The sequence below is a fragment of the Lissotriton helveticus genome, chromosome 5_1, assembly GCF_964261635.1.
Source record: "Lissotriton helveticus chromosome 5_1, aLisHel1.1, whole genome shotgun sequence".
NCBI lineage: Eukaryota > Metazoa > Chordata > Amphibia > Caudata > Salamandridae > Lissotriton > Lissotriton helveticus.
In genome coordinates, this window is record NC_136065.1 from 40,170,750 (window position 1) to 40,198,498 (window position 27,749).

The following is a 27,749-nucleotide window of genomic DNA, read 5'->3' on the forward strand; positions in this document are numbered from 1 at the left end:
ATATCTGTGCTCATTACCAATATCTGGAGAAATTGTACTTCTGTAGCACTGTTCCTTGCCTAAAGGTCAGGAGTTGTCGGCCCCATCAATGCCCGGTGAGTCGAACAACAGGAATGATGCCTCTGTTTTGAAGGCTCTGTTATCCTGTGTAGTAGGCAAGTGTCCTACCCCTCACTACGCCGGGATCGGGCAAACCGCATTTTGTGCTTAGTCATGCGATACCCGAGAATGTGCTATGTCATGTGACCCCAGTCACTGTTTTCTAACCATAGATAGTTAAGTGTTTCACTACTAAAAATGCAGCCATCTCCTGTGGAAACTGATTTCACTGTGTTTGTTTCTCTGTTTTGCAGGATGTCAGAAGCACCCTAAGCAGGTAAGACTGATTTATTATCCTCCTGTCAGTGTGTAAGGAGCAGGTCTCAATGCTGCTGTGTGTAAATGCCACTCTGAGCTCACACAAAGTGTTAGGAAACTTTCAGAGCCTCATAAATTCACTTTAAAATCACCCAAAAAATCTTAAGTCCTCATAAACCGCCCTTGCAACATCAGGAAACTCTCTTAAATTTTCATAAGTCCCTGCAAGTTTTCAGAAAACTCTTTTTAGTCTTGAAATAATTGACACAGAAATGAGCTGCTGTCCTCATAAAACATATTTTTATCTTTAAAGCTTAACTGAAGTAGTACGAAAAGTACCCTGAACATACAGAAAAAGCAAGCCCATTCTGGAAAAGTCCCCCAGATTTTGCTCAATTCAGAGTTGGGCGAAAACTAAGTCTTAATGTCCTAACTATACAGACACAAATGGTGGCTATGCTCACAACAATTGCAGATCCAATTTTCAGCTCTATTGTTAGGGATGTTAGAACATACACATATAACTTCATGTGGGGTAGAGGTGCTACCATGGTACTACAGACACCCTGCCACCCCTAGGTGGCAGGGTGTCTGTTGTACCATGGTAGCACCTCTACCATGGTACACCTGCTTAGGACAATGTCCTCGGCAAAAAATATACAAAATAATAAGTACTAGAGAACACATAGAAATTCCATTTAATAAAGAAGTTAGTCCTAATATGAAGTCCATCACATTTTTGTTCTTTTTTGTGAAGTTATTTTATTCCATTTGTAGTTTTCACAATGTTCGGTTTATATATAAGCAGGAATGGCCAATATCTGGTCTCTATGAGCAAAAGCAGCTGACACGTGTTTCGTCCATTGGGCTTAAGGCTGCAGAAATACAAAATACAAACATTGGAATGGAACATCATCTCTCATGAAATCTTTTACGTAAAATTCTTACGAGTCAACCTCCTATAGCAGTGAAGAGGCGTTGGAAAATAGTGACATGAAATTAAATATGCTGGTCACACTGCACTGAGGATATTTTGTAAAAATGCATGATACTGTCCGCTCACCCAAAGCCATAAAAAGTGGTACCCATGATAGGTGATGTTGACCGAAAGATGAGAACAAAAGGAAGGGGGCCATAGAGCATGCCTGTATATATTATAATACAAGCGAAAAACTCGATTTTGCATGCATTGCGCTTTCTTAGATACGAATAAATATGTGTATTTAGTGTTCCATTTTGCATGCAAGGATAGAATAAACATCAGTAGTGAGATTTAATAAAAATATAGAATACCTGAGCGCCCTGTAGTAAGGACAATGTCCAAAAGTAGTCCGAGAGATACAGAGAAGATCTTATCAGAATCTATTTAAAATATATATACAATTGTGTGTATATGCGACCATGCTGAGGAAAATATAGTAGTTGCGGAAAAGTAAACATTAGTTCACCACAAGGAGAGCGACGTCTCCTCAGATGTAGAAAGAGAAGTGCAAAGAACAACATATAAAAGTAGACCAGTTCAGAATGGACACTGGTCACCCATGGTAAACTAGGGAAGTGATTCCATGTGTAGTGAAATACAATGAAAAGGGCAAATATATGAATATTTGCCTTGCGAATTTCCTAGTGGCCATGGGAAATAAGCAAGAAGCATTTTATTACTGATTGGTGGTGATCGGTCAGTATAATACCAAAAGAGGCCATCTAGGGAAACCTACCAAACCACACATTTCTGAAACCTAGAGACCCGGGAGAGTCCAGGTAGGTATGGCTTGCCTGGATCTCCCAACGTTTCCCTAGCCAGAATACCCTGCAATCTTCAAATGTTGCTGAAAAAATCAAATTTTTCTCAAATTTCTGTGTGAGAAGTTGTAGGATCACCAGACTGACACAAATTTCCTAACACTCAGCGCTCCCCCAGGTCTCCCGATAAAAATGATACCTCACTCATGTGGGTGGGTCAAGTACCCACGACAGGCAAGGGACCAAAAAATATTGTGGAGACTTCAAAGTTACCCATCATAAAACGACCTTTTTTTGCAGGGAGGGGGCATCTGGGCTTTTGCTACCGGGCTCACGGCCATCTAGGGGAACCTACCAAACCCACACATTTCTGCAAACTAGACACCTTGGCGAGTCCAGTGAGGTATGGCTTGCGGGGATCCCTCAACGTTTTCTTACCCAGAACCCCCTGCAAACTTCAAATTAAACAAAAAAAATCACTTCCTCTATGATTTTTTGCATGGGATCACCGTGCCGGCACGAATGTCCTACCAGCCAACGTTCTCCTTGTTCTCCCGAAAAAAATGATACCTCACTTATGTGGGTGGGCCAAAGGCCTGTGACTGGGAAGAGCTAAAAACATAGGGCTTAGAGGAGTAGCACCGCAAATTTTAAGTGCTACATTAAAAACACAAATATGTTTTTTGCTGATTCTGCATTAGAGAGCCACACAAGTGAAGTATCATTTTACTCGGAGACCAAGGGTGGTAGGCCATTTGTGCCGGCACAGTGATCCACACAGAAATGTGTGGAAAAAGTGATTTTTATAGTTAAATATGATGTTTGCAGGGCATTCTGGGTAAGAAAACGCTGGGGGATCCATGCAAGCCATACCTCACTGGAATCCCCAAGGTGTCTAGTTTTAAAAAATGTGTGGGTTTTGGTAGGTTTTCCTAAACCGTCACGCGCCTTGTGGCCAAAAAAACAGGTGACCCCCGCCCCCTGCAACACCAGGTGGTTTTATGATAGGTCATTTTGAAGTCTCCACAGTACGATTTGGGCCATTTCCTGTTGGAGCCACTATGCCTACCCACACAAGTGAGGTACTATTTTTATCGGGAGACCTGGGGGAAGGCTAGGTGGTAGGAAATTTGTGTCAGGCTGGTGATCCCACAACATTCCCACAGAGAAATTAAGTAAAATGTGAGTTTCTATAGCTATAATTTGTGATTTGCAGGGGATTCGGGCTAGGGAATACCCTAGCCCGATCCATGCAAGCCATACCTCCCTGGACTCCCCAGGGCTTATACTTTTCAGAAATGTGTAGGTTTGGCAGGCTTCCCTAGATGGCCTCTGAGTCCGGGGCCAAAAACCCAAGTGCCCTCCCTTTGCAAAACCAGGTATTTTTGTGATAGGTGATTTTCATGTCTCCACAATATGTTTTGGGCCCTTGCCTGTCCTGGGTACTTGACTCACCCACACGAGTGAGGTATAATGTTTATCAGTAGACTTTGGGGATTGTGGGGTGGGTGGAATTTTGTGGATCCACACAGATTCCAGAACTTTCCATCACAGAAGTTTGAGAAAAATGTGTGTTTTTACAAAGTTTGAGGTTTGCAAGGAATTCTGGGTAAGAGAACCTGGTAAAAGCCACACATGTCACCCCATCCTGGATTCCCCTGGGTGTCTAGTTTTAAAAAATGCATAGGTTTGCTAGGTTTCCCTGGATACCTGCAGAGCTAGGGTTAAAAATCTACTACTAGGCACTTCAAGGGTCAGTTTTCACTGTAAAAATATGGTGTGTTCACATTGTGTTTCGGGACGTTTCCTGTCACTGGCACTAGGCCTACCCACACAAGTGAGGTGCCATTTTTACCGGCAGACTTCGAGAAACATAGAATAGTAGAAGTGTTTTTGCCAATTGACTTCCTGTGCATTTATCCCTTCCAAATGTAGGACAGTGTGTAAAAAAGTATAATTTTCAAAAAAGTCCTCTAATTCAGATGCTGGTATAGGTACCCACATATATGGAGTTGTGCACATAACCACTGCTTCTAAACTCCATATGTTGTTCCCATTTCGGAAATACATAGTTTTCCTCAATACCTATTTTTCATTCTTTATATTTTACCTAGTGGTTTGCTGTATATCTGGAACACAATAAAAAAACCATAGCAAGGCGCAGCTCATTATTGGCTCTGGGCACATTGGATTCTTGGTGAACCTACAAGTCCTAAATATCTCCACAACCAGAAGGGTCCTGTGGATGTAACAGTATATTGCTTTAAAAAAATCGGTCATACTTAAAAGAAGTTACAGGTGACAACGTTGGCACAAATGGCTGAATTTTCAATGTTTCCTATTTTTAACTGTTAGATTCTATGAGAAAACCTTGAAGATTCTACACAAATGACCCCTTACTGAACTACGAGTTCTGTCTACTTTAAAAAATATGTATAGCTTTTCAGGATCCGTTATTGTTTCATACCCATTTTTTTACCAATAACTGAACGGAGGTTGAAAGCACAAAAATAGCAAAAATGTGCTTTGTCCCAGTAAAATGCCAAAACTTTGTAAATAAATTTGGTTTTCTGACAAAAGTCCGTCAGTCCCTGAAAGCTGGGAAGATGGTGATATCAGTACTACAAACTATTTGTTGATACCATTTGCAGGGGAAAAACAGACACTTTCATCTGCAGCTTGTTTTTCCCATTCTTCCCCAAAATTAAAAATTTAGTTGTATTTTGGCTAATTTCTGGGTCCCATCCAGGGGAATCCACAAACCCTGGGTACCTTTAGAATCCTCCGGATGTTGTAAGAAAAGTACCCAAATTTGATGTGGATTCTTTATATGGACAAAAAGTTACAGGGTCCTAAGCTGGAACTCCCCCAAATACCCAAATGAGTGCTCAGCACTGGGGGTGGGGGGAAGCCCAGCAGTTAAGGGGTTAAAAGTGACAAAACATGTCAACAAACATATGTTCTTCATGTCTTGGGTTGATGACATCCACAGCCATTCTAAGATCATCTAGCACTGCAAGGAGAACAGTTCTAGTGTTTCTGTTTGAGTGAAATCTGTCAACTAAGGCGGTGTGAAATTCTAGAAAAGTGCAGCATTGCTTTGCCGCATCGGACTCACTAATATTGGCAGCTGCCAGTAAACAAGACACAGAACAAAAGTTAAACGTATTAAGAAGAACGAGCCCAGGTTTTACCAAAGAGGAGACAGGCTCCTATTTCTTTATTCCAGCTTTGCGTCAGACTAACAGTCACACTTCCATAAGCACAACAGACATCTGCTGCTGCGCTGAAGATTGTTGGACTCGTCAGTGAACAAAAGAGAGGGTGGGATTGAACTAGGGGAAGGGTACAGATTTGGAGCTTGTTTTTTTATTTGAAACAGGGATTCATCAATTGAGAAATGATGTTATCTGAGAGCAGTAGGACACGAACATGTCTCTGGATCATTTAATTGAGGTTTTACATGGAAAGAGACTGGGGGGTAATGGCCAGTCCAGAGAAGGACAGATTCCTGTGAACTCTGCCTGATGTTTGTAGACATCCTGTGATCTCATGAGTCCTGTCTCTGCTGTACCCCACTTGTAGTCTTGTGCCCTTGTCTCTGTTGTACCCTCCTCTAGCCTAGAGGCATGGCTATGCCATCCCCTCCTTGGGTGTTGTAAGGCTTGGCTGATGTCTCACTTGTCTCGCTCCATCGTATTCCTCCTGGTGTCTCTTGAGACCTGGCTCTGCTGTCCTTTCCTGTGATCTCAGGTACTGTCTTGGTTATACTCCCCTGTAGTCTGACCAGGCTTGTCTCCGGTGCACCGGACTCTGGCCTCACAAGGTATGGCCCTGTTTTATCCTCATGTGGTGTCATGCCCTAGTCTCTGTTGTACCCTCCTCTAGCCTTGAGGCCTGGCTGTGCTCCCCCCCCCGGGTGTTTTAACGCCTGGTTGTGGATTTACTGGTCTCGCTCCATCGTATTCCTCCTGGTGTCTCAAGAGGCCTGGCTCTGCTGTCTATTCGTGTGATCTCAAGTCCTGTCTTGGTTATTCTCTACAGGCTTGTCTCAGGTGCTCTTTTCTCTGGTCTTACAGGGTATGGCCCTGTTTTACCCTCCTGTGGCCTAGCTCTATTTTCCCCTCATGTCCTCTCGCAAGGACTGAATCTGTTGTATGCCTTGTAAAATTCCTATCAGCCCTGACTCTGTTGTACCCTCCTGTGCTCTCATCAGGCCTGGCTCCGCTGACCCCCTCCTGTGGCCTCACAAAGCCTGGCTCTGTTGTACCTCCTCCACTGTTCTCACTAGGTCTCACTCAGTTATACCCCCTCCTGTGGCCTCACAAGGCCTGGCTCTCTTGTACCTCCTCCAGTCATCTCACTAGGTATCGCTCAGTTATACCCCCTCCTGTGGCCTCACAAGGCTTGGCTCTCTTGTACCTCCTCCAGTCGTCTCACTAGGTCTCGCTGAGTTATGCTTCCTGTGGTCTCTCAAGGTCTCTCTCTGTTATACCGCCTCCTGTGGTTTTACCAAGTCTTGTGCTTTTACACCTCCTCATGTGGTCTCACTAGGTCTCACTCTATTGTATCTGTATGATATTGGGATATTAGTTGATGGGGTGAGAACACCACTCAAGCAACAGTGAGGGTGAACCATAAAAATTTCAAAGCAATTTAGAAACATAGTTTATTTTAATAAATAAAATGATACCAAAAGAACATGAATCCAATCAATAGAACCAAAGTTATTAATTTTTAAAGATGTTAGTAGAAATAGTGCCAAGAAATACAAAGCCCAATTTCAAGTATCTGGTCACGGGGAAGTGGAATACAGTTACAAGGTCAGGACAATAGCAATGGAGTGTAGATTTGACTCCAGGACTATGGTAGTCCCACTAGGAAGTTACTTTCTCAAGTCCTTGCAACGAGCGCTGTTCTGGGTGGCAGAGGCCTCCCATTGGCAGTCATGAACGGTTGTTGTCGTAGTGAATATCTAGTCCCGGTGAAGCTTTGCATTGCTGGTCCATTTTTGGCGCAAAGAAATGGCTTTGCAGCCAAGAGGAGCCCAAAACATTTGTTTCTTCACCTTTTCTGCAGGCGGCGCTTCCACTGATGCCAGCCAACGGTCCAGGACCTGAGGTTACCTGTTGTGAATCAGGACTCACTTCAGACAGAGGTCATCAAAAGGCTCAGGCAGGACCAGGCCGGTCAAGTTGGTACTGGTCACACAGGGCATCAGCTGACCAACCCTTGTGATGAAGGCAAGCAGGTCCAGTCCTTTTTTTTCAGACAGCAATGCAGTCCTTCCAGCAGCAGGGCAGTCCTTCTGAATCTTCCAAACTAATAGGAGTGTTCTGATGGTATGCTTTGAAGGTCCCAGTTTCATACTAGTGTCAGCTTTGTGTGGGGAAATTCCCCAACGAACCCTAAAGCTAGTTCTGGTCAGTTCTTCCCCATCCCCTGGTCGTGTCTCAGAACTGTCCAAGGTGACAAAGGCAAGGCCAGCCTAATGTTAGGTTCCCTTGTGTGTGCTGCAAGCAGAGTCTTTAGAAATGTAGTTAAGGTAGGGTCCAGCTTTTCCCCAACCATTCTATCAGGAAGGTCCTTTCCTCTCACATGCTTTGCTCAGTGTCTGGAAGGCATACAAAACCCACAATACGTGAGCCAATCACAGTCATGTAAATGAGGACACTGGCATATAGGCACAAGTGATTTGAGCAGAAAAATGCCAACTTTCTATAAAGTGCAAAAATAACTTTCTAAAAGTGGCGTTTTCAAAATTTTAATTTTCAATTAAAATGTATTTGAGTGTAAACAAATTTCCCTATCTGTCCCCAAACTGAAGTTATGACTTATTAAGTTTAATAAGGTAACTCAGTGTTAGCCTATGGGAAAGATAGGCCTACGCAGTGTAAAATGAGATTTTCACTGCTAGAATATGTACAACGGAAACACATGTCCTATGTTTTCAATACAATGCACCCTGTCCTTGTAAGCATTAACAAGCATTGCAATGCAATAGGTGTAGAAATTTGCGAGAGTTAAAGCTATTTGGGGTGTAAATGAGAATATCATTTACCCATGTGATTTGCTTCACAGTGCTGTGGCCTTTGGGACCTTATAAGTGTTTAGCAATGCAGTATATTATCCTGGGTAATGTGCCGGCTAGGGACTAAATAACTATACAATTACTAAACACTGGGTCCTGCAGTCTGATTCAGGAATATACGTGTGCCCCCGGAATCATTTATGGATGCATCCCAAGGCCTGAGGACCTGTGATGTCTAACTGAAATGTGATTCCTACGGCTGCCTCCCCGGCTGCAGAGGCTATAAAACAATAAAATATACATTTGTCTTTACCTGTCCTGTCTGGCAAACGCCATGAAAGGAGGCCATCTTCTGATTTCTGGTAGCTGTACAAACCTGTCTCTGTATCTTTTCGAAGAATAAATAAAACTAGTGGCCCACAAGGCGCGTAATACAGGGTTTTATCTCTGTCAGGGTATATTTATTTGAAAAGTTTTATAATGTGCGAATATGACCCAAACGGGTAGCAGTGCGCTGTACAAAGTGGCGTAAGTATGAGTACAACAACAAAATGGATCAGAAGAGATAACTTAAAAATCAAAAGGTCAAGAGGGGAAAACACGAGGTCAAAGGGGGGCATGGGGAGTCAGCTAGATTAGTGGGACCAGAATGGTTTCAGCAGAGAAGAAACATAACACCAATTGAAACAGCACGTTAAAAGAGAGTATCCAGACCGGAGAAAGAAGTAGATTGAGATAATATCCATGTTAATACTGTTGGAGGTCATTCAGGAGTAGCCCTTTGACATGTTTTTTGAAAGAGGCAGTAGATGAGTTGGTTCTGATCTCTGGGGGAAGAGCGTTACATACTCTTAGAGCAAGACCAGAGAAAGCACAATTGTACGTTTTTTTCTTATTGAATTTGGGAGGATTCAATAATAGGGTGTTAGAGCTTCTGATGTTTCATCTCGAGCCAGATATCTCAAGTTTTTTGCCAGGTAAAATGGGTGTTGTGATGAATAGCTTTGTGCCTCAGGCAAGCTATCTTGAGCCTGATCCTCGCTTCAATGGTCAGCCAGTTTAGTTGAATTAGGTCTGGCGTAATGTGGTCAAGTTTTCTAGAGCCAGTGATGAGTCTGTTCAAAGTGTTCATTGTGGCTCTAAGTGGAGTTTTAGGTAGCCCAGCAAGGTCACCAAACCATATTCCAAGTGTGAGATAACTAGGGATTGTACAGCTAGCTGGATGTCCTCGGGAGGAAGGAAAGGCTTGATTTTCCTAAGGATGTTGAGCTGAAGATTGGCTCCCCTAAAAGTAGCCCTGATGTGATTTAGCATTTTTAGGTATTTGTCCAAGGCTATAACTAAAGATTTAGCGGAGTCAACAACATTTGGTGTGCAGTTAAGAGTAGAAAGTTGTTTTAGCCAGTCATGGGTAGGTGCAGAGTTTTTGGGGGGCAATCAGAAGGAATTCAGTTTTGAGAGTATTTAACAATAGATGGTTATGAGTTAACCATTGTTGAGTTTTAAGGAGTGCATCATTTAGAGTATCTTTGTCATCTGGAGAGGCGATCTTCAAATATAGTTGTGTCATCCGCATACATGTGGTACTGGATGTTAGACCATTTCAAAATATCGTAGAGAGGTTCCATAAAAAGGTTGAAAAGAGTGGGCGAAAGTGTGGAGCCTTGAGGTACTCCATTGGTGACCAGGGTATTGGTTGCAAGGGATTGGTTAACTTTGATTCTTTGGGTGCGGTTCTCTGCGAAAGAGGCAAACCAGTTTAACATTGGTCCTAAAATCCCATCCTATATTGAAGAAGAGCAATTAGGTTTTCATGTTTAATAGTGTCAAATGCTGAGGACAGGTCAAGAATTATCAGAAGACAAGGACATTTTGATCACGAGATCTCAAGGTGTCATCAACGATGTGAGTTGGTGCTGTTTCAGTATTGTGCCCTGCTCTGAAACCCAAGTGGTAGATGTTGAAGAGTTGAAATTTCTCAATAGGGTTGTAGAGCTGTGTGTGGACGCATTTCCCAAGCAGTTTAGCTAGAGTCATGATACTGGTGATCGGAAGGAAGTAGTTAGGATCAGCTAAGTCGGCATTGGGCTTCTTTGGGATGGGAGTGGCTTGACCCGACTTGAGGCAATCTGGAATCCTCCTATGTAAGAGGGATTCTTGGATGACCCGGGACCACAGTGGGAGGATGGCTGAATTGAGATCTTTAAAAAACTTGGCTGGTAGTGGATGGCTGAAGGGATTAGAAGGTTTTAAGGACACCATAGATTGGAGCAGCTCCGTGTCATCTGAAAGAAGAAAAGTATTGTTTTTGGGAGCGCAAATTATGTGGAAGGAAGGTGCGCTCACTGCAGGGGTTTCTGTAGGTTCCTCTAATGATGTGAAGCAGTTCACAGGGAGCAAATGTGGAGTGGTAGGTTGCAGCTCAAGTTCAATTTTCCTTGTCTTTTCAGAGAAGTGTGCTGAGAAGTCCTCTCCACTATGAAAGGAGATCACATGTGTCGAGCTATGGTCGGTAGAGTGGTTAGCTTGCAGTTTGATGATTTCGAACAGTTTCTTGGGTCTGTTTTTAGCGCTGTCAAGCTGAGCCCTGAAGTGATCGGTTTTAGCATTGCGAATATGTTTGTTGTATACACTTCTCATCTTCCTTAACTGATTGAGGCTGGAAGTGGAGAGAGAGTTTCTCCAAAGTCTCTCTGAAAGCCTACGTTTGCAACGTTAATCATTTAGGGAGCTATTGAACCCGGGTTTGGATTGTTTGATCGGAAACCTTTTGAGTTGCTTAGGCGCAATGGAGTCGAAAATAATAGTCATATGGTTAATGTGGTGATCAGTTAGGTTGTCCAGATTGGTCATGTTAGGGGGTGGCTTAAGACTATTCTTGCTGATGGATGTTAGATCACTAATGTTGATGTGTCTCGGGTTACGAGACAGTTGTTTGATTTTACGTGGTTGGCCCTGTCTGCGCATGACCTTTTTCCAGGATGCAGAAGGATATTTGGTGATGATCCAACCAGTCACAGGGTAAAATGTCCTCAAGTTGAATGATGTTGTCTTTAGCTATGATAAGGTCGATATGATGAGGTAGAAATAAAGGGCCCAATTCACAAAGGTAAACTGAGATGAAAGTCTAACTTTACACATTTTAATATTTACAAAGGGCATTTACGAGAAGAAAAGTTAGACTTTTGTCTCAGTTAAACTTACATTTTGGTCTTAAGTTTAACTGAGACCAAAACTGAGACAAAAGTCTAACTTTACTACTCGTAAATGCCCTTTGTGAATTACGAAAGTTGTAAAGTTAGATCTTTGTCTCAGTTTACCTTTGTGAACGGGCCCAAAGTGTCCAGCAAATCCCAATACATGTATAAGTCAATGTTGATGTTTGAGTCAACTCTAATTTAAAAAGGTTCAAGATCAGTAATTTAGAAACCATGAAGGTTTATTAAAATATTAAAGTGCAATACAGAAGGTAAAACAATAGATAGTTTCAATTGCATAATAAATGAGTCATTAGGAAAAAACAGCATGAACAAAATAAAAATGTAGGAAGGTGGATACCTGACTATGGTTACCCCAGATGTTTTGCCTTGTGTTTAGCTGGTTTTCGACTTAGCCTGGGGCCCTGATTAGCAGGAACCCAGGCCAACTATCTGCTCTCTCTTTAAATGGACTCCATGTACTATATGTACATCCCCAATTTTGTACTGGACACCTTATCAGACCCTGTGCAGTGCACTACAGGTGCCCAGGGCATAGATGCATCCAAGGCCACCAGGGGCTTCAGCATATCTTTTGCCACCCCTGGCTGGTCACTTAAATCAACACAACTGGCTGTTCACACAGCCGGGGCAAGGTGGTGTACTCACCCCTTGCTTAGATATAGTATACCTATGTCTAAACCAGGTAATCCAGCCCCTTGATTTGGAATTTGAATTTAAAAACATTTGTACAGCGCACGCTTACCGGGCGGTTTCATGGCGCTAGTGGGGGACAGTGGGTGGCAGCAAGGAAAGGCTAGGTCAGGTAGGCTTGCGTGAAGAGGAAGGTTTTGAGGTTCTTCCGAAACAAAAGATAGGAAGGAGAGGTGCGCAGGGTAGCAGGGAGGGAGTTCCAGAAGGTGGGAGCCAAGACAGCAAAACTTGAGCCGCCCGCTTTCTGTTTTTTAAAGCGAGGAATGACAAGGAGGGCCGAGTGAGCGGAGCGAAGTTCTCTGCCGGGATGATAGGACTTGATGGCAGAACAGATAAATTCGGGAGCAGTGCCCGATCTGGCCTGGTAGGTGAGGCAGCCAAGTTTAAAGAGTGCGCGCTCTTTTATTGGGAGCCAGTGGAGTGTTTTGAGCAATGGGTTGGCTCGATGGTATTTGGGCAGGCCGTGGATCAGGCGAGCCGCCTGGTTCTGCACCAGTTGCAAGCGACGAATCGCGTAGGCAGGGGCCCCGTTATAGACTATGTTACCGTAGTCTATATGAGACAGTACCATGGCCAGTATGATTACTTTTAAGGCAGAGGAAGAAAAAAAACGGGAAACTTTCCTAATAGTTCTAAGGGAGAAAAAACAGGAGGAAACCACGGAACTAACTTGTGAATGGACGGTGAGTTGGGAATTGAGGAAAATCCCCAAGGTTTTTACTTTGGGTACAGGAAGTGGGGGGGCACCAAGAGAAGGGGGCCAGAAGGAAGGGGACCATGGACTGCAACCACCTCCGGTCAGAACTAGCTCGGTCTTGTCCGGGTTGAGTTTGAGGTGGTTGCAGTTCATCCAATCATGAATGAACGTCATTACTGTCTGGACGTTCATGGCAGACGAAGATGAGTGGGATAGATTGAAAATTAGCTGGAGGTCATCCGCGTAATTGAACACGATGACCTCCAGCTGCTGTAACATAAAAATGAGGGGGAAGATGTAAAGGTTGAACAAAAGGGGGGAAAGTGATGAGCCCTGGGGAACCCCGCACTCTACCTTGCGGGAGGCCGCAGCATATCCAGCCAGAGGGACCGCTTGAGTTCTCCCAGCAAGAAAAGACTCCAGCCAAGAGAAGGCCAAGCCTTCTATGCCCGCCGCCCTGACACGGTGGAGAAGGATGGAATGGTCCACCGTGTCAAAAGCGGCGGACAGGTCTAAGAGTATCAGGGCTTGCGGAAGGTTGATGTCAATGCCTTCACGCAATTTGTCCATTACTGAGATAACCACTTTCTCTGTAGAGTGCATGGGGCGAAAACCGGCTTGACAAGGAGAGAGGCAATGATTTGCCTCAATATGGGCGGTTAAAGCAGTGTTGATATGGGTTTCGAGGACTTTTGCGAGGTAAGGTAAAAGTGAAATGGGGCGGTAACTGGAGGGGGAGGATGAGTCGGCGTCCGTTTTTTTAGGATTGGTAAAACAATCGCCGATTTGTGTGGGCTGGGGACAGAACCAAGTGTGAGTGAGTCATTAAGAAGGGTCAGGGGAGGTGTCGGACATGTTAAGTAAATTTCTTTGAGAATACCAGCAGGAGCGAAGTCCAGGGGGGAGCCAGATTTGACCCGATGAAGAAGAGGGAGGAGAGTGTCATTGGTTAATAATGGAAAGTTGGTTAGTTTGACGGTAGTAATGGGTGGGGATGGGATGACAAAGGTGGGGGAGGGCAAGGGGATGTTGAGTTTAATTTTGACCACTTTGTCTATGAAAAACTCGTTGAGCGAGTCGCAGAGGAGCTGGGAAGGGGGGATGGTGGCCGTAGCTCTACTGGAAGATGCTAGTTTGTGAATGGTGGAGAAAATTTCCTTTGATTGGGACTCAGCTGTCATTATCCTGTTGGTATAATATTCGGTTTTTGCTTGGAGAATGCCCTTTTTGTAGGTTTGTAAGATAGACAAGTAAGTTGCCTTTTGTGCGAGGTTGTAAGTGTTTCTCCAAGCTCGCTCGGCCCTTCTTGCAGCTAGTTTCATTATCTTAAGGTCCGGTGTAAACCAGCGATTAGCTGCGTGGGCCCGTTTGACTGTAAGCCGCCTTAGAGGAGCGAATTCGTCGCCCGCCACAGTAAGCCAGTGGTTAATAGCGGCCAGCTGAGAAGTAGCTGGGAGACCAGATAGATCAGGGTGGGTTTTGGCCAGGGCTGAACAAAGAGAAGGCATGTCTGTTTTGCCCCATTTCCGAACCCAGATGTTTTTGGGGAGCGGAGGTTTGACCGGGGGTGCCAGGGCTAGGGAGAACGTGATAATAGAAGGGTCCGACCACGAGCATGGAGATATAATGGGGGGTGTGGATGGAACGTTCATTGACCAGATTTGGTCAAGTGTGTGACCATGTATGTGGGTGGAGCTATGAATCAGTGGCTGAAAATTTAGACTGTTCATAAGGCTGGTAAACTCCTTTGATTGGGGACTTTCGGCAGGGTCGTTAGGCCAGAAGTTGAGGTCTCCTAGGACCAATACCGAAGAGTTATTGATTACCAGGGTGGCCAGGAGGGTCTGGATATTGGGAAGAAATGAAGGGGTGGGTTGGGGAGTGTTGGACTTTGGCCCTTAGGGCAGGTTCACCCCTAGACTTTTTGCTTGAAATGGTGACCTGGAGATGGTGATTTTGGGATTCTGCGCACTTTCACTGTGTCCCAGTGGAAAGTGCGTGCGCACTCTGAGTGCATGTGCTGAGCTAGGCCTGCCCGCCCATAGGAATGCATGGGGAATGTATGTGTCCCTGGTAGTTCCTGATGCGTGGGGTGTACAGGCTTGAGTCTGGTATGTGTGAACTCGTGTGAGTGAATGCTGCGCAACGGTGTATGCAGCATGTATGTGTCTAGTAGCGAAGCGCCATTTCTAGACATGGCTGTACGTGTGCTGTGAGGGTGCTGGCGTGTGATTGGCTGGAGCTGGCTGGCATGCCAGGCTCCAGGAAGTCTGGATGGGTCTGCCCGGTGGTGAGTGGGAGATCAGCATGAGTGATGTGTGGGAGGAGTGTACCTGTGTCCTGGATGGGCTGGGTTTTCCCCACACAATGCTGGCTCCGCCCCCCTGTGGTGTGTCTAATGACCCAAGCCCTGCCAGTGAATAGAGAGGGTGGTTGAGGTAAACAGAGTACTCAAGAACCAGCTGCGACTGGTTCCGCCCCCACTCTGCACCCTTGAACAAAGGAATGCACTGTATAAAAATGGGGCTGTGTCCCCACTGAAGTTGTTCTCTTCCAGGATCCTGAGGGGGCTGTTGCTGCTGCTGCTGGGCCAGAGGACCGCCACTTGGGGTGTCTCCCTGCCTGGAGACCCAGTGTGCTGGCTCTGGGCCCAGCCTTGCCCCCTGCCCCTTGAAAGGACTTTTGCTGGACTTTGGGCTGTCCTCTAGCGCTGGGAGCGCTGGAATTGCCTCTTAGCGCTTGGAAGCGCTTGCAGATCCCTCCTAGCGCCTGGGAGCGCTTTATTTCGTCCTAGCGCTGGGAGCGCTGTAGTTTGTGCCCCCCTAGCGCTTGAGAGCGCTTGATTTTGTCCAGCAGCGCCTGGGAGCGCTTCTGTAAGGCAGGTGCCCACCCTGCACTTCGCGGCTCGAGCGGCTGCCCACGCCGCATATTTGTTTGATTTATTGGATTCACGAGGGAGCCCACTCCTCGGATCCTGGGAAGCCGCCTGCCTGCCTAAAAAGCGAGCCGCCGCGCTGCCCGCGGCGACCCGGAAGCACTGGGCCGGCTGACCAATCGCAGCGCGGCCCGAGACAGGCAACCCGGAAGTCCCACCCCCCGCAGCAGAGAAGCTGCCGGCCGGGTTCCCGAGGCTCCCCGAGTGGAGAGGAGAGCCCCGGGACAAGAGGAGAGCACCACGACTCAAGACGAGTCCCGCCGGTGGAGAGAGGAGCCGGTGAGAGGAACCGCCGCCCCAGAAGCTGACCGGGGAGCGGAGAGAGCGTCTAAGAAGCAGCCGGTGAGTGCTGGTGCTTGGGAAAGGAGAGGGGGGCGTCGGGACACATTGCCGGTGTCCGCCCCGCCCCCTCTCATTAGCGCGACCTCGCTCTTTGTTCTCTGAGCCCAGAGGAGGCTCACGGGGGCCTCTGTCTTGCTTCAAGAGCCCAGAAAGGCTCATAACGGCGGCATTTGTTTGTTGGAGCCTGCGAGGCTCAGGGGCATTTTTCTTGGAGCCACGAGGTGCCCCGGGGGCACCAGTTGTTTTGCAGAGCCCAGAGAGGCTCGTGAGCCCCCCCCCCCCCTTTGTGTTTTGAGCCCAGAGAGGCTCAAGAAGGGCATTTAGTGTTCGATGAGCCTAAGAGAGGCTTGAGGCACTACCAGTGTTCCGGGTCCCCCGTGAGGGACCCCCACAGCCCAGTGAGGCTGCATCTGTGATTCCTTTTGAGCCCAGAGAGGTTCTAGGGGAAATTCTATTTGCCAGAGCCTACGAGGCTCAAGTGGGTGGCCACATCCTCCTCAATTGCACCAGTTGCCCAGCACTTTGTGGGCAACTGCTACGTTTAGGACCCTGACTTTGGACACAGGGCGTCCTAGCCCCAGAGAGGCCAGTTGGCCTAGGGACAGTCACAGGTGGTGACTTACGTGAGTTTGGCGCAGTTGGTATTTGTTCTGCACCTCTGAATGTATTGATTATGCGTCATGTGCCTTACACCTCTGAATGTATTGTGATGCATCATGTGTTTTCCCCCTTACACCTCTGAATGAATGTTATGCATTGCATCATGTGTTTTCCTCTTACACCCCTACAGGTATTGTAATACATAGGTGGTTGTTTTCTCCCTAGTACAGGTGGTGCTAGTGAGGTCCTGGTTACCAGTGATTACTGGTTGTGTGCTATTTTGTGCTATATTCTATGTACTAAGTGCTATTTCTGAAAGTGCTACTTCTGATTCCTGACAGTGGTCCAGGTGGCCCTGTCTTGTAAATATCCCCTTGTAAATTCTGCCCGTGCCTCTGGCACATTGTAAAGTGTGTGTTTGATCTAATGTGTTTTGGTGTAATACAAAGGCTATTTTTATATAACCTTGTGTGGAGTTTCCTTTGTGGTGGGCCTTTGGTTGTTGTTGCTGGGGTGCGTGCGCAAATACTTAACCTACATCGCCTCCAAGTTTAGCCTTGCTGCTCGCGCCACGTTACCTAGAGGGTGAGTAGGGGTTATCTTGGCGTGTAACTCCCTTGCCCTGACTTGGGTGTGGTGGTCTCTGACTGACTTTGGCGAAAGCCCTGGCCAGCCGGGGATCCCATTTCCAACATTGGCGGCAAGCGGCGGGATAAGGATTTGTGTTTGCGTTGTACCTTAGTAGCAGCTGGCTGCACCACAAAACTCTGCATTTTAGATGACAACATTTTAAGGGGATTGTGTTTTTGAAATTCCATTGTTTCTTCTCCTGAAGAGTGTCATTTGATTGTGTTCAGTACATTTGTCCCCCGCCCTGCTTCCAGAGTTTGGTACCTGTGTCGCTTTTGGTCAGGTTGAGAAGTCAGGGGTGGTAGAAACTGCCTTACCGATCCGAGGGGAGGGTGTGTGTGGATGAATGGTGTGTTTTCCTGGACGCATGAGTATGAGTTCTCTTTGATAAGGAGATTGTTGAAGTTTTGGAATTGTGTACTCTTACTTCAGATTGTTAAGTCCCCTGTGTTGCACGTGTCTGTGAGCATCTTGCCAAGATGGAGTCTGCTTTTAATGTCTGGGGTCTGTTTTTGCATGAACTGAGAGAGTTTTGCGAAGAGAGAGACATTGCAGTGAATGAGTCAGACACCCAGTCCCAACTTAGGGGTAACCTGATCCAATGGCAGAAGGATGACTGGGAGCGTGAGCACAGTGCGGAGAGGGCCCGGGTCTCACACCATGAGGGTGGTGGGTCAGAGGGGAGCCCTGAAGAGTCTGAGGAGGAAGAAGATGACAGCACAGGGACGCCAGCAGAGAGTGAGGACCCCATAGATAGGGAGTCCCTTGCTGGGTCCAGTTTAGGAGGCAGCGCCTCATCCCTTTCCCTGTCCCCAGAGGAGCTGGAAGATAGGAGGAGAGAAAGGGAGCACCAGCTGGCTTTAGAAAATCTCAGGTTGGAGCATGCCCAGGCTATGGCACAGCTGGGCATTAGAAGGCAACAGCTGGAGACCGAGAGGGTCTTAGCGCAGGACAGGATAGAGGAGGCTGAGAGGGCCGCCACCAGAGGCAAAGTAGCTCTGGAGGGTAGACTATCCCCTGCGCGCAGTGTTGAGTGTCTGGATCCCCCAGGGAGGGTTGGGTCCAGTGGTGGCAGCTATTTAAATCACAGTGTAGAAATTCCCAGTTCCCAGAGTATGGTTCCTGTTTCCCCAGAGGAGGAGAATAGGTTGAGGTTTAGGAACCTTAGGAAACCGTCTCACCAGTCTTGGGTAGACTTTGAGGATGACTGTTGTGGAGCACTGTGGGCTTGGGTAGAGGTTCACACTGACTCTGATTTTGAAGTCTTGTTTGATCTTATAGTCAAAGAGCAGGTGCTCAGTGGTTGTTCGCCAGAGTTGCGCCAACACCTGTTGCAAGTTGGATTTACTGATACAGAGTTACTGGCAAGGGAAGCCGACCGCTGGGAAAGGGCCAGAGGTTCTCTAGGGTCATTGGTGAGTGACTCCAAAAGTAGTGGTTCAGGGATCTTCCAGCCCAGCATGGTGGAAGAGGCTCAGTGTAGCCCAGCTAGGTCCCAGGATAGCGAGGAGGGTGTAGGGGCTCACTGCCTGGCTCAGTGGAGCAGGAGTGAGGGGGAGACCGAGGTTCCCCAGACGCCCAAAGCCCTGCCTCAGGACTTGGATGGTTTCTTGAGGGAACACCAGGTTGGGGACCTAGGCTGTCCTGTTAGTCCACTTGAGGAAGATCTCCTAGTGAGTAGAGGACCTGGAGTGTCTGTAACCAGAGCTCCTGTGGTTCTAGAGTCTGGCAGTACCGCTCCGGTAGGGAGGGTACAGGAGTCCAGAGTGAGGAGTGATTGGGGGAGTTCCCCAGTGGCTGGACCAGTGGGTCAGGGACTACCCAGTTGGGCTAGGTTCCCGTGTAGTGACCATGGTGACACCACTTCTGGTCTGGGGGATCGTCACGCACTGTCAGGTGGACAGAGGGCGGGAGATCTGCGCCAGACAGACAGTCACACGACACATGGGCCATGTGTCAGCCTCAGGGAGATTGTGTGTGAGTCCCCAGAAGTCCTGGAGTGCCAGGCAATTGTTCCACCGAAGGTTTTAGACCAGAGGTTGGAAGGCCAGGTTCAGGATCAGCCTGACCTGAAGGGTAGGACAACTGTAACCAGTGTCCTGACCGGTTCTTCTTCCAGAGGAACTTCTCCAGGTGGGAGAGGGCAGACCTCTGGAAGGGGGTGCAGAGGGTGGGAGAGCCCACCTCTGACCCCGGTGCAACCTGAATGGATAAGTCCTGGGTTGGAATGGCGTTCTAGGGGTACCCCTCGCAGAGGGAGGAGGAACCCTAGGAGAAGAGGTAGGGGGAGGAGAGCCTTCCCTGAGACTCCTGGTCCGCCTGAGGTTGTAGGCCTTAGGCTGGAGAACCAGTGGCAGTCTAGTCCTGCCTTGCAGACAGGAAGAGTGGAGAATGGCTCCTATGTGCCAGGGGTTACTACCCCCCGCTCTGCGAATTGGCATGGACCAGTGGCACCTGGGTGGCCCAGGGCCTGGTCCTGGCCGCGGACAACTTGGGAGTACCAGTGGGGTAGCCCAGTTGGTCCAGACAGTGTGTTTAGAAGGAATCCCATGGGTTCACCGTGGCGTAGAACAGGAGGGTGTCCCTGCAGTTGTGGGCCCGCGTCCGTGTTCTATCGCCCCAAGCAGGGAAGTCCATCACGGTGGTGATTGGTCTCCCCTGCGTTTTGGCTGGAAGGGGGTTATGTTGGACTTTGGCCCTTAGGGCAGGTTCACCCCTAGACTTTTTGCTTGAAATGGTGACCTGGAGATGGTGATTTTGGGATTCTGCGCACTTTCACTGTGTCCCAGTGGAAAGTGCGTGCGCACTCTGAGTGCATGTGCTGAGCTAGGCCTGCCCGCCCATAGGAATGCATGGGGAATGTATGTGTCCCTGGTAGTTCCTGATGCGTGGGGTGTACAGGCTTGAGTCTGGTATGTGTGAACTCGTGTGAGTGAATGCTGCGCAACGGTGTATGCAGCATGTATGTGTCTAGTAGCGAAGCGCCATTTCTAGACATGGCTGTACGTGTGCTGTGAGGGTGCTGGCGTGTGATTGGCTGGAGCTGGCTGGCATGCCAGGCTCCAGGAAGTCTGGATGGGTCTGCCCGGTGGTGAGTGGGAGATCAGCATGAGTGATGTGTGGGAGGAGTGTACCTGTGTCCTGGATGGGCTGGGTTTTCCCCACACAATGCTGGCTCCGCCCCCCTGTGGTGTGTCTAATGACCCAAGCCCTGCCAGTGAATAGAGAGGGTGGTTGAGGTAAACAGAGTACTCAAGAACCAGCTGCGACTGGTTCCGCCCCCACTCTGCACCCTTGAACAAAGGAATGCACTGTATAAAAATGGGGCTGTGTCCCCACTGAAGTTGTTCTCTTCCAGGATCCTGAGGGGGCTGTTGCTGCTGCTGCTGGGCCAGAGGACTGCCACTTGGGGTGTCTCCCTGCCTGGAGACCCAGTGTGCTGGCTCTGGGCCCAGCCTTGCCCCCTGCCCCTTGAAAGGACTTTTGCTGGACTTTGGGCTGTCCTCTAGCGCTGGGAGCGCTGGAATTGCCTCTTAGCGCTTGGAAGCGCTTGCAGATCCCTCCTAGCGCCTGGGAGCGCTTTATTTCGTCCTAGCGCTGGGAGCGCTGTAGTTTGTGCCCCCCTAGCGCTTGAGAGCGCTTGATTTTGTCCAGCAGCGCCTGGGAGCGCTTCTGTAAGGCAGGTGCCCACCCTGCACTTCGCGGCTCGAGCGGCTGCCCACGCCGCATATTTGTTTGATTTATTGGATTCACGAGGGAGCCCACTCCTCGGATCCTGGGAAGCCGCCTGCCTGCCTAAAAAGCGAGCCGCCGCGCTGCCCGCGGCGACCCGGAAGCACTGGGCCGGCTGACCAATCGCAGCGCGGCCCGAGACAGGCAACCCGGAAGTCCCACCCCCCGCAGCAGAGAAGCTGCCGGCCGGGTTCCCGAGGCTCCCCGAGTGGAGAGGAGAGCCCCGGGACAAGAGGAGAGCACCACGACTCAAGACGAGTCCCGCCGGTGGAGAGAGGAGCCGGTGAGAGGAACCGCCGCCCCAGAAGCTGACCGGGGAGCGGAGAGAGCGTCTAAGAAGCAGCCGGTGAGTGCTGGTGCTTGGGAAAGGAGAGGGGGGCGTCGGGACACATTGCCGGTGTCCGCCCCGCCCCCTCTCATTAGCGCGACCTCGCTCTTTGTTCTCTGAGCCCAGAGGAGGCTCACGGGGGCCTCTGTCTTGCTTCAAGAGCCCAGAAAGGCTCATAACGGCGGCATTTGTTTGTTGGAGCCTGCGAGGCTCAGGGGCATTTTTCTTGGAGCCACGAGGTGCCCCGGGGGCACCAGTTGTTTTGCAGAGCCCAGAGAGGCTCGTGAGCCCCCCCCCCCCTTTGTGTTTTGAGCCCAGAGAGGCTCAAGAAGGGCATTTAGTGTTCGATGAGCCTAAGAGAGGCTTGAGGCACTACCAGTGTTCCGGGTCCCCCGTGAGGGACCCCCACAGCCCAGTGAGGCTGCATCTGTGATTCCTTTTGAGCCCAGAGAGGTTCTAGGGGAAATTCTATTTGCCAGAGCCTACGAGGCTCAAGTGGGTGGCCACATCCTCCTCAATTGCACCAGTTGCCCAGCACTTTGTGGGCAACTGCTACGTTTAGGACCCTGACTTTGGACACAGGGCGTCCTAGCCCCAGAGAGGCCAGTTGGCCTAGGGACAGTCACAGGTGGTGACTTACGTGAGTTTGGCGCAGTTGGTATTTGTTCTGCACCTCTGAATGTATTGATTATGCGTCATGTGCCTTACACCTCTGAATGTATTGTGATGCATCATGTGTTTTCCCCCTTACACCTCTGAATGAATGTTATGCATTGCATCATGTGTTTTCCTCTTACACCCCTACAGGTATTGTAATACATAGGTGGTTGTTTTCTCCCTAGTACAGGTGGTGCTAGTGAGGTCCTGGTTACCAGTGATTACTGGTTGTGTGCTATTTTGTGCTATATTCTATGTACTAAGTGCTATTTCTGAAAGTGCTACTTCTGATTCCTGACAGTGGTCCAGGTGGCCCTGTCTTGTAAATATCCCCTTGTAAATTCTGCCCGTGCCTCTGGCACATTGTAAAGTGTGTGTTTGATCTAATGTGTTTTGGTGTAATACAAAGGCTATTTTTATATAACCTTGTGTGGAGTTTCCTTTGTGGTGGGCCTTTGGTTGTTGTTGCTGGGGTGCGTGCGCAAATACTTAACCTACATCGCCTCCAAGTTTAGCCTTGCTGCTCGCGCCACGTTACCTAGAGGGTGAGTAGGGGTTATCTTGGCGTGTAACTCCCTTGCCCTGACTTGGGTGTGGTGGTCTCTGACTGACTTTGGCGAAAGCCCTGGCCAGCCGGGGATCCCATTTCCAACAGGGAGGACGATAGATTAGGACAAAAGTGAGGGGGGCCAGGTGGGAGGTAGAGTGAGCCACCAGGTGGTCCACATCAGAGATAGGGGGAGATGGGAGAACTTGGAAATTGAGGTCGGAACAAGCTATTAAGGCCACTCCTCCACCCCGCTTGCCTTCTGGGCGATCCGCTCGAATGATGGAGTATGACGATGGTAAGGCGGCAAGCACGTTGGGCAAGGAGTCGGTCTTGAACCAGGTCTCAGTTAAAAATAGGAGATCTGGTTCATGGGAGTCGATGTAGTTGAAAAGGTCATATTGATGGTTGACTGCAGACCTAGTGTTCAGGAGGGCAGCCGAGGTGTTAAACAGAGGAGCAGGAGGACCGGGGGGTGAGAGGAAAATAGAAGAGGATGTGGGAGGTTGTGAGGCTAGGTGTGATACAATCCCAGGGAGGGAGTGGGGTGGGGGGATGTATAGACCAAGGCGTTGAAGATGGGTCGAAGTGGAAAGGTCAATAGAACCAGGGGCCCAGAGCTGACATAGCTGGGAAGGAGAATAGGTGATCAAACCGGCGGCATCTCGTGCCCCTAGCCCCGGTCGGCCGCGGACGGGCGCAGACGGGCTTAACTCAGGCGCAACTCAGGCGCGCCTTCGTCGCGCCAACTGCGCTCGTCCGCTGCGCTGACGCATGGGGAACGTTTAAATAGGTTGATGACGAGGGTGGGCGGAGTCAGCAGGGCGGGTTGGGAGGGGTTTTTAAAAGAAGTAGTAGCGTCTACCGCTCGTAGTCAGCGGGACTGGGAAGAAGCTGGGCTGCTTGTTGTCAGCAAGAAGGCAGGCAAGTTTAAAAATTAAATTCCACGTGCCACCCGCGAGCAAGCCCTCTGCCACAGGGCTGCTCGAGTACACACGAAAAAAGGGGGCGGAGCCTAAATAGGCTGATGATGAGGGTGGGCGGAGTCAGCAGGGCGGGTTGGGAGGGGTTTTTAAAAGAAGTAGTAGCGTCTACCGCTCGTAGTCAGCGGGACTGGGAAGAAGCTGGGCTGCTTGTTGTCAGCAAGAAGGCAGGCAAGTTTAAAAATTAAATTCCACGTGCCACCCGCGAGCAAGCCCTCTGCCACAGGGCTGCTCGAGTACACATGAAAAAAGGGGGCGGAGCCTAAATAGGCTGATGACGAGGGTGGGCGGAGTCAGCAGGGCGGGTTGGGAGGGGTTTTTAAAAGAAGTAGCAGCGTCTATTGCTCGTAGTCAGCGGGACTGGGAAGAAGCTGGGCTGCTTGTTGTCAGCAAGAAGGCAGGCAAGTTTAAAAATTAAATTCCACGTGCCACCCGCGAGCAAGCCCTCTGCCACAGGGCTGCTCGAGTACACACGAAAAAAGGGGGCGGAGCCTAAATAGGCTGATGACGAGGGTGGGCGGAGTCAGCAGGGCGGGTTGGGAGGGGTTTTTAAAAGAAGTAGTAGCATCTACCGCTCGTAGTCAGCGGGACTGGGAAGAAGCTGGGCTGCTTGTTGTCAGCAAGAAGGCAGGCAAGTTTAAAAATTAAATTCCACGTGCCACCCGCGAGCAAGCCCTCTGCCACAGGGGTGCTCGAGTAAATAAAGGTAGGAGCTGTGCAGATGCACATCAGATTATCCTGACTGAAACTTATGAAACGAAACTCTGGACCCTTCGACATCCCACTCGATGTGGAAAACTGAAGAGTCTCCCTTGTGGTCAAACAGGCACCATCCAGCACCTCGACGTTTGCTTTGTTGCAGTTCCCGCCGGAACTCGAGTGACAGAGATCGACAAGACCCAGCGTGCCTGCCTTCTAACAGCCCGATCCACAGTCCCTGCAGAGCTGAGACCCGTGGAGGCGACCTGAAGTGTGGGGCCGGCCATCTTGGCAAAACTACGAAGCGCTGACCGAGCAGCACCAAGGCTCCCTCGAAGCCTTGCATTGGAGTTTGAGAAGCTCCAGCCCGAGCAGTTTTTGCACCGAAGCTCACCCCTCCACACTCATCGAGTGCTGCGTGGGGCCCTTTTGCATTTTCCTGCTCGACGCATTGGTCCGGTCGCTTGCCCGTTGGCTAGAGGCCCCAGTACCGACGAATCTTTGAATTTGCTCTGCTAGTCTGGTTGCTCCAGACTGGCCCTCGCTCCCCTGAAAAGGAGCACCCGCTCAGACCTTGCTGGTCCGAGTAAGAAGCGATCTTCGAATCCTGCGTGGGTTGCATTTGCCAAGGCCTGTTGACTCCGATCTTGAAGCCAACACCGCCGACAGCGAGAGCCTTCGTGGGACAGATCGTGATTCACTCCAGGACATCCTCGGTGCCCCAGAGAGCATGTGGCAGTGGAGACCAGCTTCACGACAAGCACCTGATTGCGCCCGACATTGCCTGGTTCCTTCCTGGTCACTGGCTGGTGACCCAGACTCTGTCCCCTCTGCTTTCAGGTACTCTACATCTTCGATCCACCCTTGGATCACACCGGACACTTCGCTTCTGGACGCCTGCAGCATCTTCATCTCCAGGCACCATAGATCTTCGTGACGAAACCCGACACACCTTTGCACCTGTGCACCCGCTTCCTGTGGGTGAGGTACCTCTTGAACGCTGGTGCTCCTGTAGCGGTTTACACCTCTAGTGTCTATGTCTAAAGTTTTGTCCTTCTAGTCCAGTCGGAAGACTCTTAAAACTGTAACCCGATAACTTTTACACACCATTTACTTTGCATTGGTGCATGCGTGTGCTTTTAGCGCTGCACCCGAATCCCTCGGGCTACTCCCGTCCTAACTACTGTTAGTCCAGTGTAGTCCCAGCAATTCCCAAGGCCCGAGGCCTTACCACTGATCGATTAGTAATACTTATACCACTTTTTTGATATATGGTTTGAGTGGCCACCGGCCTCATCCATAACTGTGCAACTTTTATATGTTATACTGTGCTTTTGTTTAAACGCGTGTGTTTCATTGCTCATAAAGAGTAGTGGGGATTATTCTGAGAATAAATACATATATTTTTATAATATTTAACTTCTGTGGTGTCCTTTCATTTGATATTACAGGATTGCATATGGTAAAACAGCTGGCTTCACTGTCCTCTTGAGTTAAGCCTTTAGGCTTCTTAGTCCATGCTACCTCTAGGATAGCTTGTCTTTAAGGTTGACTTACAACTACCACCATAAAGGATTGTTTGTACTGATATAAGGTGCCCCCAGAATTGGAGACATCATACATCAGGCCAACTTCTCACATTGGTGAGCAGCGGTGGGATTTGAGCTTTGCTGTTGTTTTACCTTTGCAATCTTTTATCAAATTGAAAGATCACATTAAGTACCATAGGTACATATAAACAAAGCTTAGCATATCTAAGTTCTACTGAACTTAGTAGTTGTAGGTAGAAGGGCTTAGCACACCCTGACTACAACTCACTAGCAAGGTACAGTAGGAAAACACTTAGTGTAGGTAAGTGCATCACTTACACCTCACTAGAGTCATGTCTAGCACAGGTGAAGCTCCAAGCTCTCTACCTGTGTTGGTTGACCCTCCACAGGCAACCTCCAACTATGACAAATTCAGCCACAGAGACTTGCGTGCCTTGTGCACTGCAAGGAAGTTGAAAAAGGGTCACAACCCTACCATTCCCATCCTGATAGGCATCCTGGAGAAGGATGATCTTGAGAAAGCTAGAATAGTTCCCTCAGGGTCAGGAGAAGGAGTGAATCCCCCAGATACTGAGAACACCACCCCAGAAGTAGAAGATGAGGAGGTGGACCCTGAATCAGAAGGTGAAGAGTCAGATCAGGATCAGAGGGGAAACCAGGTACCAATTGGGAGGCTTAGCCAAGCCAACTTAGTCCTACATGGGAATGGAGAAGGGCAACACTTCTCCAGACCCAATAGCAGGATTCTCCCAGGCAATAGGAGAAAGAGAACTCCTTCCAGGGATTCTCACATTTCTAGTGCCTCAAGAGAATCTCAGAGAGGAATGACTTCCCCTCAGAGGAAAGAGCATAAGGCCAGGATGAGAGCTGTTAAACTCCAAATAGAGAGGGAGGAAGTAGCCCTGGCCCAAGCTAGACTTGCTTTGGCAAGAGAACAGAAATTATGTGGGGAGACTCCCACTGGTGGCAGCATTATCCCTAAGGATAAAGACACGTCCTATGACCATAGAAACCTGAGTAAGATTGTGCCCCCCTACAGAGATGGGGATGATATCCACAAATGGATAACTGCTCTGGAGAGGGCCTGCATGGTACAGCAGGTCCCTCAAGATCAGTGGGCAGCATTCTTGTGGCTCTCCTTTTCTGAGAAAGGGAGAGATAAGCTCCTCACAGTTAGATCTGAGGATGCTAAAAACTATACAGTCCCGAAGAGTGCTCTCATTGATGGGTTTGGCTTAACCACTGAGCAATACAGGTTGTTGTTCAGGGATACCCATAAAGCTCAGACTCAGGACTGGACTGATTTTGTTTATTTTGCTACTAAGGCTCTGGAAGGTTGGCTACATGGCAGCAAAGTACATGACTATACAGGATTGTATAATTTGATTATGAGGGAGCAGATCCTAAGTAATTGTCAGAACCAGCTTTTACACCAGCACCTGGTGGACTCAGATCTGACCTCTCCACAAGAATTGGGTAAGAGGGCAGACAAATGGGTCCGAACCAGGATTAGGCCTAAGAATCAGGGTAATGACCAAAAGAAGGATACTTCCAAGGCTCAAGAGAAGGGTGGGGATAAATCTAAAGAAAAGTCTCCCACAGGGCCCCAAAACTCCAAGGGTGGGGGTGGGTCCCAAAACACTTCCTCTGACCAGAAGAAACCTTATTGACATGCTTGTAAAAAGCCTGGCCACTGGAAAACAGACAGCTGCTGTCCAAAGAATAGCAATAAGGAAAATATTCCTCCAAGTAAACTCCAACACCTCCTGTTACTGTCAGCAGTAATCCCCCAAGGTGGTGGGAGCACCCCCAAGAATTTGGGTGGGTTTACTTTTGGAACTCAGGTGGATTCTGGCCTAACCAGGTCCCCTAATACAGATACTCTTGTCTATGAGAATGGCACGGGGTTTGCCAACTTCACTGATTGCCCAAACACTTTGAGCAAGTATAGACAGGAGCCCATCATCAATGGTCAAAAAGTTGAGGCCTAGAGAGACACAGGGGCTA

The 27,749-nt window shown here is 48.8% G+C and overlaps 1 protein-coding gene across 1 annotated transcript in view; it reads left to right on the forward strand.

Moving 5' to 3' along the window:
* LOC144752932 (E3 ubiquitin-protein ligase TRIM39-like) overlaps window positions 1-27,749 on the forward strand; it is a 331,687-nt gene that overhangs the window by 163,172 nt on the left and 140,766 nt on the right. Inside the window, exon 4 of the mRNA XM_078640749.1 lies at window positions 354-376. Coding sequence (XP_078496875.1) covers window positions 354-376 — 23 coding nt within the window. The remainder of the gene's footprint in view (window positions 1-353; window positions 377-27,749) is intronic.